Raw genomic sequence first — 18,919 nt, 5'->3', positions numbered from 1 at the left:
GGGAGGTGCCTGGCCCAAAGTTGCTGACCCAGCTCCCCCCACACACCCCAACTGACCCAGAAGGGGGGGGGGGGAAGCCAGAGGACCCACTGAGGCCAAAAGGGAGGAAAAGATCCTGCAGAGGGTACAAAAGGAAATTTGCTGTACCAAGAAGAATTTAATTGTTGTTATAGAGAGCACAGTCACCACAACTATTAGGCTCTTTGACCGTTTGCTCCAGCATACAAGACTGACATCCATGATTGCAGAGAGCACCATGTTGGGATAGTGTAACTGTCCGCCTGTCACTTTAAATCTTGTTCAGCACTGACTGACAGGTGGAACCTTTATTGTCTTACTTTTGTTCTCAAGAGGAATGTTTTATTCACTGGACACTTCCTGCTTCCTAGTTTTGCAAGGGCCTTTCTCATTCTTTCAGCATTCAGGCATCCAGGCAATGCAGCAGGACCTTGTGGGAAGGATACAGTTTATGGAAGTTTTCTAAAGTTTAAAGTTTGCACCCCTTGGCAAGTGGAGCAAGGTATGCAGTAAAGGTGCATTGTCAGTTAGTATATATGTTTTTAGGCACAAAATTGAGTCCATGCTGTTAGTTAAAGTGGTTGTAAACCCTTACAACCAACTTTTACCTACAGGTAAGCCTAGATTAAGGCTTACCTGTAGGTCCAAGAAATATCTCCTAAACCTAGCCGCGAGTAGTTTAAAATTACTTTTTTTCCTTTTAGAAATGTAATTTTGCTGTTAGACTGTTCTAAACATGGGAAACATGTGCCACTTTACAGTCATACTATAGACACCCCCAAATACGAAATTTAAAGGAATATTAGACTTTTATTGTTTCACTTTAAGTATTATTAAAATCACTGCTCCCGAAAAAACGTCCGTTTTAAAAACTTTTTTTCTGCATTGATACATGCCCCAGGTCCCCAAACACTTAAGACAATACCATGCATATAAGCCTTTACAATTAGCACTTTTTATTTTTCACATTCGTGTCTCATAGACTTTAATGGTGTTCGTGTGTTCAAACAAATTTTTTTGCCTGTTCTGGTGCAAACCGAACAGGGGCTGTTTGACACATCCCTAGTTAACATCACAGAAATAGATATTCAGTGGGATAGACAATGTATTAACAACTTCCATTCTTATAATCTTACCACCCTTTCCTATTACAGCAGGTGTGCAGAGTGTCTAAATATAACTGTACAGTGCAAATCTAGGTGAGGGATAGGAAAATGTTACACAAATATGTAAGCATATACAACTGGAGAGATGGACAGGAAGAAGCATTTTCATTTCAGTACTAAGGTATTTTCCAACATTTCTAAGTAAAACTAATGTATAGATCACAACATGTGGGAGAACAAGTCTATGAAGAAATACTATAAAACCGTTTGACAGTTTAATTCCGCTTTACCATGTATGACCATGATCAAACATTGAATAAAAAGTTTAACTTAATTTTTACTTATAATTATGTGGACTAAACTACTTTCAAAAGTGATAACATGTTTTCAGCCAGAGCTTAAATGAATGCCGCTTCTAATGTAGCATTTTGACTTTGTGACTAGAGTCCCGCAGTCCTATCAAATGAACTTCTTTCAGAAAAAAAAAATAAAAGAAAATTCTTTAGTCTAATCTAATCTGAGTATTTTACATTACATTTCATGTTGAGATAAAGCAGCATTCATGAGTTCACTGAGAAATGTTCAATGTAAAAAATCACTGGAATGGAAAACTCTCATGTGACCTTATGTTTGCAGTCTTCTATACCAGATTTATCATGGTGAATCATTAGAATACATATGAAATGTTATAAACATCAATGTACAGAAACATTACCAGTAATTGCAGTTGTCTTTCATTATCGATTTATCTTCATAATATGTTCCAGCTTTGAAGCACCCTGTAAATACAATTTGCAATATTAAATCTTGAAATATTGGTTTAATTTACTCTTAAAATTTTTTATTTTTTGTAGTATTTATATACTGTTGTTCTGACATCTTACGCAGGGATTTACAGAATACATAGCACAGATGCATTCACATTAGTATAGTTACCCCACATAAGTTTACAACATCATATCACACTCATAAACCCTGTAGAATTAGCTTGGAGGAAAGCAATTAACCTACTAGTATGTCAGATTGCTGGAGCAAACCTATGCAAGCACAGCGAGAACATATAGACTCCATGCAGATGGAATAAAAGGTCATAGCAATATGCTGGACCAACGTGGGATAGCTCAAAGGAGAATCCGCAGTCTGCTTTGCTCTCATTTATTTTGCAGGTTGCTATTCGTCACTGCAGTTTCCCTGGGCAGCAACAGCCATGGGATTTGTCAAGATAATAGAACAGCTGATTGGTACATTTTGGCGGTTGGTGAAGCCAGTGCTGAGTGAGCCTATAAAAGGGCCTGGAGTTGTGTCCCCACAGACCGTTTGGACCGGACCGCAGCACCCACACACCCTCCCGATCTTTGGTAAGTCATGTTGTTGTCCTAAAGGGGGGAATAGTAATCCAGCATTGGCTGGATGGACACCACTTTATTTTGTTTAAAATATATTTTAGCCAAGATGGCTTTATATTTATTTAAATTTGTGATGTCAAAGTTTAGCCCCCCATGGATAGCACTGTGGCCAAAATAATTCCAACTAATAAATATTTTGATTTATTAATATTGTGTTGTCTTTTTTGTTATTACGGAGTACCTTTGTGCTAGTCCATATGTTTGAGATAATAAAATATTTATAAAATATATGGAAATGCCTTTAATACAGGGTACACTCTAGCAGAAGCTTTTTCGTTTTTTGTTTTTTTTTAAACACCTACAAAGCAGAATTAAAGGGTGACTTTACCTTTGTTTTAAAAATCAATATTGTACTGAGCTTCACAAAGGCACAGTTGTCCTTTTAACCACTTCAATACAGGGCATTTTCACCCCTTTCCTGCCGAGGCCAATTTTCAGCTTTCAGCTCTGTAACATTTTAAATGACAATTGTGCGATTGTGCAACACTGTAATGAAATTTTTTATATATAATTTTTTCCCCACAAATGGAGCATTCTTTTGGTGGTATTTGATCACCTCCTACAGTTTTAATTTTTTGCGCTTTAAACAAAAAAGAGCAACAAATTTGAAAAAAATAAAAATCACACTATTTTTTACTTTTTACTATAATAAATATCCCAATAAAAAAAAAAATAATGTTTTCCTCAGTTTAAGCTAATATGTATTCTTCTACATATTTTTGGTAAATATCCCATTGGCTGGGGAGAACCTGTGAGCCATTTCCTGAATGGAGAGGAGCATGGGATGAGAACATCCCAGGATGGGTCAGTGTCTGTGCTGTGTGCTGGCAACATGGAATGGTAACCAAGCTCAGCAAGGCAAGAGGAGGAGAGTGCCATCCTGTAGCCACGATGGGACCGATGTCACTGCTCAGTGTCTCCTAGTCACCAGCTGGGATTCTCTGTACCCCCCCCCCCCCCACCCGGGGATGTCTACTTACCCCACTTCCCTAACAACTGGGGAAAAGACACACACCTTCCGGAGGTGACCTTGCCCCAACACCTGCCAACACTGACAAAGAAACCTTCAGAAATTGCTAAAATAAATCCCTTAACACCTCCTCAGGGGGCCCTCCGGCAGGCTCCAGATTTTTGTGTTTTATTTTTGTTTTGTTTTGCTTTGCCCTCTCAGAACTAATCCCCCCCCCCCCCCCAAAGCCCCCTGACCACCCCCTCCACCCTGCATGCTATGCCTGCTACTGCACATTACAGCAATTTATACTGTTCCTCCTCTGCAGGGCTGAAATCACATTCCTTTACAACACAGCCAGTTAGTCATGATCTGCCCAGGGTGTACCTGTTTACTGCAACTACACTGCCATTCCGACCAGAGAATTTCACAAGTCAGAAGGGCAACATAAAAGCCATATACACCCTGTGAAGACTGACAGACTGTATGTAAAGGAATGTGATTTCAGCCCTGTGTAGTGTGTATGTAGGGGGAGGGGGGGGCTGTATACAGTGCTGGGATGAGAAAGGAGCTCTGCCAAGTGACCTGCCCGGGGTTCCTGTCCTCTGATTCTCCAGTGGTATTCCCTGTCCTCTGATGTAATGCGAAACTCTAGGAACTCAAAACTCTTGAGCCACTTTGAGCATCTTAGTGTGCGGTGGATGTATTTACACGCACGTTGAAAGTAGTGGGGGGCCCAGTTTAACTTTTGCATCAGGGCCCACAAGCTTCAAGCTACGCCTCTGTCTGTAAGGATGGTCCGAAAACAGGTACATTGCTAACTTCACATATAGGGAGCTATGAAATAATTGGGAGGATCAAAAATGTATATTCTTCAGAAAGGAATGTTTTGGTTGCACAATACTTTAAATCAGTTTTATTGTGTGCTCATTGATCTATGCAGGTATTGGGAAGCAATTCACCCTCAATGATCATAGCAGAGACTTTCACATCTAGAAGCAGTTTAACAGCCTGCAGGAATTGCTGTTTGTTTATATGAGAAGACTGTCAGACAGCCAAATCTTTGCTGTCAGAGAAAGCAAGAATAAATAAGTTTCAATTTTTGTCCATCTATGATGAACTTTGAGAATGAATTACTCCACAATCTAGAGCTACAGAAGTCCGCAAGAATGTGTATTAAGGCTCATTTACTGTTTGTTATGAAGATGTAAATAGCCTTTAATAATCACTATGAATGACAACACAATAAGACCTCATGTACACTGCTGCTGGTAAACGGACATTTAGGAGCAGTTGGGCATTTTTTTCAGCTGCCCCTGAAGTCTCCTCTGTTATCTTATCAGTACATATACACAGGGTTGTTTATAGTCGTTTATAGGCAGTTGAGTTCAGAAGCATTTTTTGGAATGCCAAAAAATGCGTTCAGGACGGATGTTTCTTAGGCATTTGAAATGCCAAATGCCTGTAATGACCTGTAAACACTTCTAAATGTGGTAACTCGCATTTAAAAGCGTTTCATTTGCAGACGTTTTTCATTTTAACAAAAAAAACATGCTTCTAGATACAAACGCAGCATGTGAACACGGCTAAATGGACATTTTTAGACATCAGTTTCTAGCTGTCAAGTTAAATCATTTATGAGAGGTTAAACAACGTCTTGTGTACATGAAGCCTTAGCTTTCAACATTGGCAACTTAACAAGAAAGGTCCGTACACACGATCAGACTTTCCGACGGGAAATGTTGGATGTCAGGCTGTTGGCGGAAAATCTGACCATGTGTATGCTCCATCAGACAATTGTTGTCAGACTTTCCGCCATGTTGGCTAGCATGTTTTCAAATTTCCCACCAACAAATGTGCGTTGTCGGACTTTACGATCATGTGTACACAAGGCAGTCAGACAAAAGTCCAAAGTACAAACACGCATGCTAAGAAGCAGAAGCTTGTAAACTAGCGTTTGTAATGGAGAATTAACAATCGTAGCGTGGCAAAATATGAAATCTCCAAATGCAGCGCACAATTCTCTTCTTCTTTAATGGGATAATAATGAAGCTGCTTTGTTGGTGATACTGATGGAGTTATTGCAAACTAATTTTCAAAGGCTTTTTTTTTTTTCTAGTGATATCAAGAATATTATTATGTTTTTTTTTGTTTTTTTTTATTTGTGCAAGTTACCACAACACTATTATCCCATAGTTTTTAAGAACAAAGATACAACTATGTTGGTGTCCCTTGTCCATTTTACATTGTATTTTTTTAAAATGTAACTGCCTACTCCAAAACTGTCATTTGAAGTAAAATACATAGCCAAGTATTATTCTACACAATGGTTTTTTTTGTGCATTAAAAAATAAAATTAGACATGCTATCTGCCAATAGAACTTAACCATAAAGTGCATTCTATGCATCCAAAAATATTGAAAATGTATCAAATCAAATCATTATTCAACCAAAAAAATTATGTCAAAGCAAAAACTCCAAGGCCAATAATAAATAACACGTTATCGCCTCCGATAACTGGTTGACGAGCGGCCGTTCAGGAACAAACTGCATGAAAAGCATGAAATGAAAAGCGCTAAATGAAAAACGTCAAAAGAAAAGTGCGAATCAACACTCACCAAACTTCTACTAACATGAAATTAGCAGAAGGAGCCCAAAGGGTGGCGCTAAAGAGCTCAAAAACCACTTAGTACGTCTAGTACGTCACTACTTTCCTAATTGTTGGTCAACATTTGTGTGACCATGTGTATGCAAGACAAGTTTGAGACTGCCCTTCGGACAAAATCTCACGGTTTTGTTGACGGAAAGTCCGATTGTGTGTACGAGGCATAACGGTTTTCAGTGCAGAAAGCAACACCTTACACCAAGGTCTCCATACATTAATCCACTCTGTAACACTAACAATAACCTTCCATGCTACTCACTTTCCTTCACCAGGATTTTCAGTGGAAACTAATGCCGCGTACACACGGTCGAACTGTTTGACGTACGTAGTCCGTTGAAACACATTTCAGCGGACAATCCGCTCGTGTGTGGGCTTCAGCGGACTTTTTCAGCGTGCAATCCGGAGTACTAAGAATTTCGGTTTTCCCAAAAATCTTTCCGTCGTACTTGGGTTTCAGCGGACAATACGGTCGTCAGTATGCTAGTTCGACGGACTAAGAATGGCGCATGCCCAGAAAGGATTTACACGGAGGAAGGGTGCTTTGCTGTGTCTTGGACTTCCTATTTGTAGTCCTGTCGTACGTGCTGTACACGTCATTGCGCAAGCTTTCGACGGAATGTTTGTGTATCCATGTGTGGTCAAGTCCGTTCAGTGGAAACTACGACGGATTGTCCGTCGGATTGTATGACGGACTAAGTACGCCATACAATCCGCTCGTGTGTACGCGGCATAAGACTAACAACCCCTTCCTCCACCAACAGATACCAGCTCCAAATCCCAATGCCAAAAACCTGCAGATTAGCATACACACGTCGCAGCTATTCCGTAAGTTAGGGTATCTGATGGATCTGTGAAAGATGCTAACTGACTATTGCAGCAAAAATTTGCACTTTCGTGACATACAATGATACAATAATGTCATACTAAGCCCTGGTTCACACCAGTATGGCTTTGAAATTGGGCTACTTCAGTGTGATTTCAAAGCCGCAGATCAGTGCAATTTGCACCTTTGATTTCATTGCAGCTTGTAACATCATTTAATAGAAGTTAATACAAGTCGCAATGAAATCCCAAAAAGTAGTGCAGGAACCTTTTAAAAAGTCCCTGTGACTTGAGTTACAATAATATGAATGGCTGCATTGCCAGCAATGAGGTGTGACTTGTCATGCAATTTTGAACTGTTAAATCGTGTGACAAATCTCACCAGTGTAAACCAGGGCTAAAGAACGCTTATTAAAATTTTATACAGAGATACTCCTCTGACATTTATTATTTAATATGCATGTGGATACTAAATTGTGCATAGTATTTAATACAGTCTATGATTGTCTTTATTGTGAAAAAAAAAAAAAAAAAATGTTATATATATATATATATATATATATATATATATATATATATATATATATATATATATATATATATATATATATATATATATATATATATATATATATATATATATATAGTTTGTTTTCTAGTTTAAAGGATATGTTCACCTTTTGAAACATGTTACACCTATATTCAGCTGCTATACTAAAGCAGCAACCCCACAAACCCTCTTCCCCATCCCCCGTTGAGACAGCTGGCAGGGGATCCTCTCCCTGCACCCACTGTCACATTTTAATATCAGCACTCCACTCACACAGTCGCATCATTCATTCACAGCAATCTGTAAATGAGTATGAGTATAAAAGTACTGTCTTCCATTACGACAGGCAACTTATAGTTCTCAATGTACTCTAAGGTGCTGGTGAGCAATTTCATGCTGGAGGTATAGACAGACAGCTGTAATGAGTGTCTGCAGGAGCCTGACATTGCACCTGCGATCTGCTGATCATGGGTGCAATGCTCTGGAGGTGCCTGCAAAAAAAAATAATAATAATAATAATAATTTAACTGCAAAAAAATGTGCATTTATTATTTTTTAATAGACAAACTTGAACTTTAAGACAGACCATAAAATATCAACGATCAATATAAAAGCTATATTCCACTTAAATCATCACCAACTGACCTTCAAACTTTCTGCAGAAGAACAAGTACCTAGGAAACACTCTATTGTGCTTTACAAGACCCAGCATTTAATGCACTTGTGGAAATTCAGCCGACCATTTGGCCAAGTTGTCAGGAGGAACACTGATTGGGATCAGATTGGTTGAAACGCTAACAAAAACGTCCTTGTTTCTGGGTATTGTCATTCCAAAAAACTGTGTATCTTCCACTTAGCGCTGCTGAAGTAGAATAGTGAATGCATGAATGCTACTAAATCTTATCAACAACAGCTAACAGGTTAATGGGATGAATAGGCAAGAGTGAGTTTCCTCAGCTGGGACTTGTAGAGCATAGGAAAGTATCTCCTCCGCAGGAGCCTGGATTGTCAGTTAGCAATGACTAATAAATTACCAATTTGGTGGATTGTAGCTACAAAGGTATGTAAATTAGACAGCCCATGGAAAAATCTTAGTTTAATTGGAAAAAATTATATAGCATTTGAATTGCAGATTTAATCCCCTTTAACGCTTTAAATTCTGGGACTTGTAGAGCACAGGAGAGTGTTTTCTGTGCACTCATTCCTTAACATTAACCCCAAATATAACTAAGGCTTGGAATTCTGTGTGAAAACAGTTAACCCCAAACATAACACTGAAGTGGGGTAAGTGACTGGAGATGTTGTATATGGCGAAGAGAATGAGGATCCTCTCACTTTGTTGTGAATTTGAAAGTACTCAACTCTGAACATGGCAAGGGAAGAAGCAAACTGTTTCTGTCTTTCCTGACTTTATTTGACAGCAAGGTGGTGAGGGCATCAGGGATCTAATACATCTAATACAGTAAAGAGAGTTTGTCACTGTTGAATGCTTGTCATCCCTCTTGTTATAGTATCAAAGTTAAGAGAAAAAAAGAAGTGTTGGCAGTCCCAATGCATAGGCAAGACAATTTGCCTTATTCCCAATTAGGGCAGTTCAAACAAATGTGCTTCAGTGAAGAGACACCCGGAGCAAAATAATAAAATAAGCGCAGGGCTGACATGACAGGGGAAACGGGGTACATGCAATAAGAGGACTTTGTTGATTGGAAGAACATGGGGGAGGAGGGGACAGAGACAAATAAAAGCATCTGGCCCCTCCCCAGCATTACCACAGAGTGCAGGAGAAACTTGGAGAACATGGCAGATGTGGAACAGCTTCTGGCTCAGCTGCGGGTTGAGGTGGCGACAAGGGGAGCAGGATGGCTGCAGGCATGGTTAGCACCAGTACTGTGGGAGCAGGCCGAGGGTGCTGTACCGGAAGTCCACACGACCTAGGAGGTCCAGGCCTCTGGAGTGCTTCTACCCAGACCCTTCCCCCAGAGTTCAGTGTCAAACAGGAAGTCCCACTCGGGCCCCTTTGGGCCCCACTGCGAACCATTCCAATGTGCTCACTGGCGGGGGTCCCGGGAGGAATCACCACAGAGATGGAGGTCGGCGGGTGGGTGCTCCAGAACTGACAGAGCTGCCGTTCGGCCCACCAAGCTACAGGAGAAGGAGAGCATGGGCTCCACCCCTGGCGGTGAGTCAGCGGGGGAAGAGTCTCAGAGAGGGAGTTGGGCAGCTAAGGCCACTGGGCCTTTGACTCGCCAGGCATCCAATGGAGGGCCAAGAGGGAGCCACAGAGTGTCTCAACAGGGGTTGAGACGGGCAGGAGGACTGCTGCGAATACCCCGGTCCGGGCAAGGCAGCGCAGAAATCTGTGGGCGGATGTGGCGCAGGGAGGCGGGGGCCAGATGCTGCATGGGACCTCAGCACCCAGGGATGCTCCCCCCTGTCACCAGAGGATAATGTGATGTCCATGCAGAGGTCAGAGAGTGAACTGTCCATGTTGGAGGATGAGCTCCACAGGCAGTCGGCTGCGGTGGAGGCTGGACCTTCAGCTGATGGGATCCTCTCTAGGCAGCCTTGTAAGTCTGTTTTAAATTTGTCTTATGAGGGACAGTCTGAAGGTGAAGAGGAGGTGGTCCAAGGGGGTGGGCCTCGATCAAGGAGGGAGGGGCTGGATGTGTGGGCTAGTTTGCCCGCGGGATCCCTCCGGGCTAGTTTGGTTTGCAGGGCTACTGTGAACAGGGCCAGCGAGGGTTTGCAAGGGTTTCTGGTGGGAGTGAAGGAATTAGTAAGGAGGTTCAAACCACTGTGAAGTGCACTGGTCAGCCCGTCTGCATTCTGGGTCCCACGGGTGGGGGGAGGTAGCAGCTGGGGCTACCGGGGCTGAGGGGGCCCCCCACAGTGGCTGAGATACCGCCGTGCTGGATAGCATTGTACATGGGCAGTCTACGTCAGCTAGTAAGATGGCAGCAGAGGGGGAGAACTCTGGTAAACAGGAGGCTATTAGATTGTCCGACTCTGCAAAATATGAGGTGTATGTGTGCTTCGAGGGGCCCCTGGGCTCACCTTAAACTGCAGGTCCATGAGAAAATATGGAAAGTTGAGTACGTGGAAATGTTCTCTCTGCTGCCATTGGAGAAGTTCAATCTTAAATAGGGTCAAGCCGGAAGAGACCAAGAAGGAGGATGAGCAGAAAAGGAGGTACAGATTGATTCTGCGTACATTCCTCAACTGGATACAGGTTTTTGCCATCATGGCAAGTGTGATCAGAGAATAGACCCCCGAACACTGTTCAACACTCTTCTGTTACCTTGATGCCATGAGAAAGGCCTGCAGATCTTACAGGGATGCAGCCTGGCTGCGATATGATGAGAAGTTCCGGCAGCGGAGGGAGATATGCCCGTCCTTACAGTGGCACCACAAGGACATTCGTTTATGGATGCAACTTATGACCTCAAATAAGGGGGGGAGCTTCTACCCCTGGACAATCGGCTGGAAAAATGGGGTCTGTTGGCAGTACAACAAGGGTTTCTGTAAGTTCGGGGGGTCTTGCCAATACAAGCACGTGTGTTCTGGTTGCAGAGCTGCCCACCCTCTGTCATGCTGCTTCAAACAAGGTAAAAGCCGTGCCAGAGAGCCTGCTAACAAGGGGGACAACGCCGGTAAGGGTGGAAAAGCTGCAGCCTTTCCTTGCTAGATACCCTGAAAGAGGGGCGGCACTCTTATTGGACAGGGTTTTCTCAGAGGCATTTCAAATACCGTGTGCTTTGGCTGGAGCTTCTCCAGTGTCCAGAACTTGTGCTTGGTTATGCAACATTCAGAGGTGGTTTCAGAGAAACTACGTAAGGAAGTTCTGTTGGGCCACAAGGGTGGCCCTTTCCCCTCGCTACTTTTATGAGATTTGGTTGTCTCCTCCTTAGGGGTTGTGCCGAGAAGGAACCCCATAAATTAAGACTTATTCACCACCTCTCCTTCCCAAAGAGGGGGTCGTCAATGATGCCATTGACTTAGAGGAGTGTACGGTGAGCTACACTTCCTTCGATGTGGCCGTGTTCTGGGTTTGGTATTTTGGACAGGGGGCACTGAAGGCCAAATCTGATTTTGAATCAGCTTTTGGACTGTTCATCCCGACAGCTTTAGGCTGTTGGGATGTCATTGGAATGGGGAGTTCTATGTGGATAGCTGCCTTCACATGGGTTACTCAATTTCCTGTGCATTATTTGAGCGGTTTAGCTCTTTTGTGGCCATGGAGTTGTAGAGTCTTTCAGGAACCTGAAAGTGCATTTCCAGGTGGACAAACTGGGGGTCGCACAGGTCATCAACAAGGTCTGAGCTTCGCACCGCTGGTGGTGCATCTGCTTCAACACCTGGTGTTGAGATGTTTTCAGTTTAGTTTTAATTTATGCAGTTCATCTTCCAGGAGTAGAGAACGTCATAGCTGATGAGCTGTCTCGCTTTCAGTGGGACAAATTCTGGGAGTTGGCACTGGCGGCAGAGCAATGCAGGGTTCCGTGTCGTGATTGGCTGTGGAAGATTGCATTGGGGCCGTATCCGGATGGATCAGAAAGTCAGTGAGTGAGGCGACATGGGCTGCGTATGACACAAATGGCTATCGCTGGTACAAATGGTCTGAGTGGATCAGGAGTAGGGATGAGCTTCGTGTTCGAGTCGAACATACGTTCGACTCGAACATCGGCTGTTTGCCCGTTCGGCGAATTCCGAACGTTATGGGCCGTTCGCGCCAAATTCGTGTGGCGCTCACGGCCCACAATGCACTGCGTCATCGCAGTGCATTGCTGGCTCATGATTGGCCAAGCATGCACTGTGACCCCGCATGCTTGGCCAATCACAGCGCCAGCAGCGAGGAGAGCCATGATTGGCCACAGGCAGGATGCCTGTGGCCAATCATAGCTCAGGCTGTGTAGTACACGCCCCACACTATATAAGGCGTGTGTTGGCGTCTGAGTGTGTTGGCGTCTGAAGCAGTTAGTGGGTGTTCTGTGTACCTTCAACACAGTACACACCGATCGTTTTCGGCCGATTTTCGATCTTGCTGTTGTGTAGTGGTTGTTGTCTGTGTGCCCTGACCGCAGTATACACCCCTATATTCACCTCACCTATATAGCTAGTGATCTATTTTTTATAATAGAGCTTGCAGTCAGTAGTGTTAGGAGCTTGTGCGTGCTGTCTGCGTGCTCTGTACCCAGTACACACCGCTATATCCACCTACATAGCTCTTCTCTATTTGAGCCCACTTGCCATCTGCAGGAGTTATTGGAAGTTGTGTGTGCCTCCAGCACAGCACAGTATACATCTGTATATACCCCTTTATCTCTGGTGTTCTATAAAAAAGGCATCTGCAGGAGTTAGTGGGTTTTTTGTGCCTCCAGCACAATATACACCTGTATCTACCCTTTATTGCTGTTCTCTAATAGAGGCATCTGCAGGGCTTAGTGGGTGTTGTGTGACTCTATTACACTGCTGTTTTACCCAACTCCCTTCAGGCCATTACCATGTCTGGAAGGCCAGCAAGGAGAGGCAGACAGGCGCGAGCCGATAAAAGAGGGCAAGCAGGCTCTGTGTCTAGAGACAACAGTGCTGGTCGTGGACGCGGTGCATTGTCATCAGCACGTGGCCATGGGAAACGCTTGTCCTTCTTTTCGGCAGCTGGACATGTTGAACCGCAACATGCCAACGACTTGGTAGAGTGGATGACCAAGCCCTCTTCATCCTCCTCATCCTCTCTCACCCAGTCTCAGGGTACTAGCAAAGCAGCTGCCAACGCATCATCTTCCCTCCTCTCAATGTCATCATCAGTGACTCCTTCCCTTGACCCACCACGTCCTCCTGAGGAGTCTCCTGAACTCTTTGAGCACAGTGTTGGGTACATGCTCCAGGAGGATGCCCAGTGTTTTGTAGGCTCTGATGATGACACTCAGCTAGAGGAAGGCAGTAGCGTGAGCGCAGAGAGAGGGGATGCTCAAGAAGGACAGCAATCTGGCAGTCATATTCCACAAGCTGCAGCATACTGCCAGGTTTGCTACAGCGATGAAGAGGGAGGGGATGATGAGGGCACTGACTCCACGTGGGTGCCTGGTAGGAGAGAGGAGGAGGAGGAGGCACATGTCCAATGAGGCAGGATGCCCTCCGGGGGCCAGATTAGGGGCAGCACACCGACTGAATCATACCGCAGAGCTCCGCCTGTGCAGGGCGCTGACTCTGCGCGTTATTCTAAAAGTTCTTTGGTGTGGGCCTTTTTTGAGACGAGTGCATCAGATCGCACCGCTGCTATTTGCAACATATGTCTCAAGCGTATCTTGCGTGGCCAAAACATCAGCCGCTTGGGCACCACATGCTTGACCAGACATATGTTGACCTGCCATGCAGCTCGTTGGCAAGCGTACCTCAAAGACCCACACCAAAGAACAAAGCGGACCTCTCCTTGCTCCTCATCAGCTAGCATCTCCAACCCCACTAGACCTTCAGTCCTCTCTGAAACCTGCTCTGAGAGGAATGAAGGTGTAGAATTAGGTGTGTCACAGCCAAGTGCTTCCGGGAACTCTGCTAGCAGTACACCCACGTCCGATTATAGCAGGCAAATGTCCCTGCCCCAGCTGCTGGACCGGCGAAAGAAGTTCACTCCCAGCCATCCACATGCCCAGCGGTTGAATGCTAGCTTGGCTAAATTGCTAGCACTTCAACTGCTGCCTTTTCAGTTGGTAGACTTGGCCCCCTTCCGTGAGTTTGTACAATGTGCGGTTCCTCAGTGGCAGGTCCCCAAACGCCACTTTTTCTCACGGAAGGCGATTCCGGCTCTCTACCGGCATGTGGAAGGCAATGTCCTTGCCTCGCTGGACAGGGCGGTCAGCGGTAAGGTGCATATTACCGCTGACTCATGGTCCAGCAGGCATGGACAGGGACGTTACCTGTCTTTCACGGCCCATTGGGTCACTCTTCTGGCAGCTGGGAAGGATGCAGGACAAGGTGCAGTAGTGTTGGAGGTTGTTCCGCCACCACGCCTCCAAAATGCTACTATTGGTTGTGACACACCTCTCTCCTCCACCCCCTCCTCTTCTTCTTCCTCCATGGCTTCTTCCAGTGCTCTGTCCTCAGAACCAGCGGTGCTCCGTAGGCGTTCCAGGGGCTACGCAAGTACGCAGGCAAAACAATGCCATGCCGTGCTTGTGCTGGTTTGTTTGGGGGACAGGAGCCACACTGGGGCGGATGTTTTGTCAGCTCTGCAGGGGCAGGCCGAGAGGTGGTTGATGCCACGCCAGCTTAAGCCAGGAATGGTGGTTTCTGACAATGGCACCAACCTCCTCTCCGCCCTCCGACAGGGACAACTGACCCATGTGCCCTGTGTAGCTCACGTCCTTAACCTGGTGGTGCAGCGGTTCTTGGGCAGGTACCCCGGCTTACAGGATGTACTGAAGCAGGCCAGGAAAGTCTGTGTGCATTTCCGCCGATCATTTAATGCCTGTGCTCGGCTGGCTGAGCTCCAAAAGGAGTTGAACCTGCCCAAGAACCGCCTTATATGTGACATGCCCACCAGGTGGAACTTAACGTTGGCCATGCTGCAGCGGCTGCACACGCAGCAGAGGGCCATCAATGAGTACCTGTGCGACTACGGCACCAGGACAGGGTCAGGGGAGCTCGGTTTTTTCTCACCACGCCAGTGGGGCATGATCAGGGATGCATGCACTGTTCTGTCACCGTTTGAGGAGACCACAAGGATGGTGAGCAGTGACAGTGCATGCATCAGTGACACTGTACCTCTTGTCCACCTGTTGGAGCATACGCTGCGTAGAATAATGGACAGGGCACTTGAGGCAGAACAAAGGCAGGAAGAGGAGGACTTTCTTGCCTCTCAAGGCCCCCTTTATCCAGACAGTGTTCCTGCTGTGCCACCCATCACACAGGAAGAGGATGAGGAGGAGGAAGAGGAGGAGGAGGATGATTGTGTCAGCATGGAGGTGGAGGCTGGCACTCAGCATCAGCAGCAGCAGCAGCAGCAGTCTTGTAGGGATGATTTACAGTCCCAAGAAACACGTGGACTTGTACGTAGCTGGGAGGAGGTAGCTGCGGATCATGTTGCCCTTAGTGACCCAGAGGACTCCGGACCGAATGCCTCAGCTAACCTACGCTGCATGGCCTCCCTGATCCTGCAAAGCCTGCGGAAGGATCCTCGTATTCTTCGGATCAAGGAGAGGGACCATTACTGGCTGGCCACTCTCCTTGATCCACGGTACTATGGTAAGGTTGCCGACCTTATCTTGCCATCGCAGAGGGAGCAGAGGATGAGACATCTCCGGGAGGCCTTGCAGAAAGGTCTGTGCAACGCGTTCCCAGAGACTGGGAGGTTACAAACTCCTGGTCCTGGACAACGTGTTGCTGAGGCATCGGTCAGGAGCGGTGGAGAAGGTGGCCGTCTGACTGATGCTTTCAGACAATTTTTTAGTCCGCAGCCCCAAGGTATGATCGGTTCTAGCAACCATCGCCAGCGTCTGATTTACATGGTGCAGGAATACCTAGGGGCAAGGTCAGACTTGGACAACTTTGCCACCGAAAATCCTCTGGCTTACTGGGTCTTGAGGATGGATCACTGGCCAGAGCTTGCACAGTATGCAATTGAGCTACTGGCCTGTCCTGCATCCAGCGTTCTTTTGGAACGCACCTTCAGTGCTGCTGGTGGCTTTGTTACCGATCACAGGGTGCGCCTGTCCACCGAATCAGTTGATCGACTGACCTTCATCAAGATGAATCAGTCTTGGATCAACCACAGCTACCAAGCACCTGAAGCTGATGTAACCGAATAATTTTTTTTGAAATATCACATCCCTTCAAGACTGCCTATGCTGATGCTGAGTGACTGTCCTATCCTCTTCCTCCTCCGCTGATATGTTGGAAGAACATTTCTGGTTCTGGGTGATGCCATTAGCCCAATTTTTCTGCCCCTATTTAACAGGGGCGTTTAAGTACAATTTTTGATGCAATGCTTTGCAGCAGGGCTAATTCCTGCAATAAAACTAGAGTATATGGGAGAGGTTGCAGTGTGCTGGCACCAGCCCCAGTGCCTAAGGCCCAATTTTTCTGCCCCTGTTTAACAGGGACATGTAATTACAATTCTTGATATAATTTTTTACAGGAGGGCCCGTTCCTGTGCCCACCCAGAGTAACTGTGAGGACTTATAGTGTTGTGGCACCAGCACCACAACCACCAAAGGTCAATTTTTCTACCACTGTTCAACAATGGCATGTAATTACAATTCTTGATATAATTGTTCACAGCAGGGCGCTCCAGCGCCCAGCAAGAGTCACTTTGAGGGCTTACAATGTTGTGGCAAAACCAACAACTTGTTCCGCCATTTCTGCAGAGCATAGAAGGCAGGCCCCTACTTTCAAACATCCAACTTACAAACATCTCCTACTTGCAAACGGAAGGAGACAACAGCAAGTGAGATGAAAAAAGATGGACGACAAAACAAATTATACAGGGGTGATAACCCTTCCCTATGTTTTCCAAAAAGCTTAAAAATAGTTTTTTTGACTGGAGCTACACTTTAAAAATGTACCAGTTGAAAATTACAAACAGATTCAACTTAACACAACAAACCTACACAGTCCCTGTCTTGTTTGCACCGCCTGAATACTGCTGTTCTGAGTATATAGGGCCTGGGGGCCACACGCATTTCCTTTTTTTAATATGGGTACGGGGTTCCCCTTGATATGCGTACAAGACCCAAAGGGGCTGGTAATGGGCAGGGAGGGCTACCCATGCCATTTTTCTCAATGGTTTTCAACCATATTGCAGGAACCAGATATAACATTAAAACCGCAAGCAGTTTTCAATGATGTTATTTCTGTTTAATGTCATTTTGTGCAGGGACTGTTCTAAACACGGGAAACACGTGGCACTTCACAGGCATACTACAGACACCCCCCAGGCACCATATTTAAAGGAATATTTCACTTTTTTTTTTCACTTTAATCATCATTAAAATCAGTGCTCCCGCCAAAACGGACATTTTTAAAAACATTTTAGGCATTGACTTATGTCCCCTGGGGCAAGAGCCAGGTCCCCAAACCCTTTTTAGGACAGTATCTTGCATATTAACCTCTAAAATTAGCACTTTTAATTTCGAACGTTCAAGTCCCATAGAAGTCAATGGGGTTCTAAAGTTCGTTCGAATTTGGGGTCCGTTCGAAAGTTCTGGTGCAAACCGAACCGGGGGGTGTTCGGCTCATCCCTAATCAGGAGGGCCAAAGGTGTGGTTTTTGGTACTGTATTTCGTCTCAAGGAACCTGGAAAATGGGGTGTCACGTCCGGATTAGAGAAAAGGCTGGCAGGTTTGGCTTTTCTGTTCAAATGGAGGGATTGTCCAGATTTTACTAAGGATTTTTGGGTAAGGCAAGCAATGAAGGGGTATCAGTGGTCTTGTAAGCATAGGGACTCTAGGTGCCCAGTGTCATTCCATATATTACAGAGGGTTTTGATTCAGTTAGTGGGTTTATGTTCATCGGCCTACAAGGCCTCTTTTTTCCAGGCATCGATTTCCCTGGCGTTCTTTGGTGTTTTCAGCATCGGTGAGCTAGTTACCCCTTCCAAGAAAGTGCAAGGGGGTATATTGGCATGGGAGGTCATATGAGGGGAAGATAGGATATCCTTTATGCTGCGCAGATCCAAGACAGATCAGGTGGGCAAGAGAAAAATGGTGAAGGTATTTTCCTTACCAGGTTCACCATTGTGTCCAGTGGGGGGTTTTTAGAGGTGTGCCCGGAGGTACCGGGGTAATTTTTGTTGCATGCCGATTAGTCAGTTGAGGCAGTTGTACAGCGCCCGTTTTTATTACAGTTATGTTAAGTTAAAATTTTGTTAATAAAGGAGGCTGCTACGACCAATATTTTACTGCAATTTTGGTGTGGTCTCGTTTTAACGGGTAATGGTCAAGGTTGGAGTAAAGGGTTTGGTTAAGCAGTAATGGTACATATGTTATACAATGGTCATGTGCACTGAAAGAAATATTGCAAAGCTAATGCAGCTGCTGGTCTGAACAAGCCCTAAAGCGTTACCTATCTAGTATTGTAATTTTTTTTCTGGTTTGTGACGTACAAAACTTTAAGGCCTGAAATATTTGGGATACATTTTCTTGACAGTCTTTTTTAAAAAAAATGTTATATCACAGAAAGTAAAAAATATAATTATATATATATATATATATATATATATATATATATATATATATATATATATATATATATATATATATATATATATATATATATATATATATATATATATATATATATATATTTTGGTCTTTTTTCATTTATATTATAAAAATAAAAAACAATTGGTGATAAAATACCACCAAAAGAAAGCTCTATTGCTGTTAAAAAAAATTACACACAATTACT

The 18,919-nt window shown here is 44.6% G+C and overlaps 1 protein-coding gene across 1 annotated transcript in view; it reads right to left on the bottom strand.

The window, feature by feature from the left end:
- Positions 1-18,919, bottom strand: part of TINAG (tubulointerstitial nephritis antigen) — a 157,169-nt gene that overhangs the window by 119,426 nt on the left and 18,824 nt on the right. Inside the window, exon 2 of the mRNA XM_077487814.1 lies at positions 1,840-1,903. Within this exon, the coding sequence (XP_077343940.1) occupies positions 1,840-1,903 (64 nt within the window). The remainder of the gene's footprint in view (positions 1-1,839; positions 1,904-18,919) is intronic.

Source organism: Lithobates pipiens, unplaced genomic scaffold, assembly GCF_037356315.1.
Source record: "Lithobates pipiens isolate NorthernLeopardFrog02 unplaced genomic scaffold, aLitPip1_a1.2 Scaffold_18, whole genome shotgun sequence".
Taxonomy (NCBI): Eukaryota; Metazoa; Chordata; class Amphibia; order Anura; family Ranidae; genus Lithobates; species Lithobates pipiens.
This window is presented reverse-complemented; position numbering and strand designations above follow the sequence as displayed.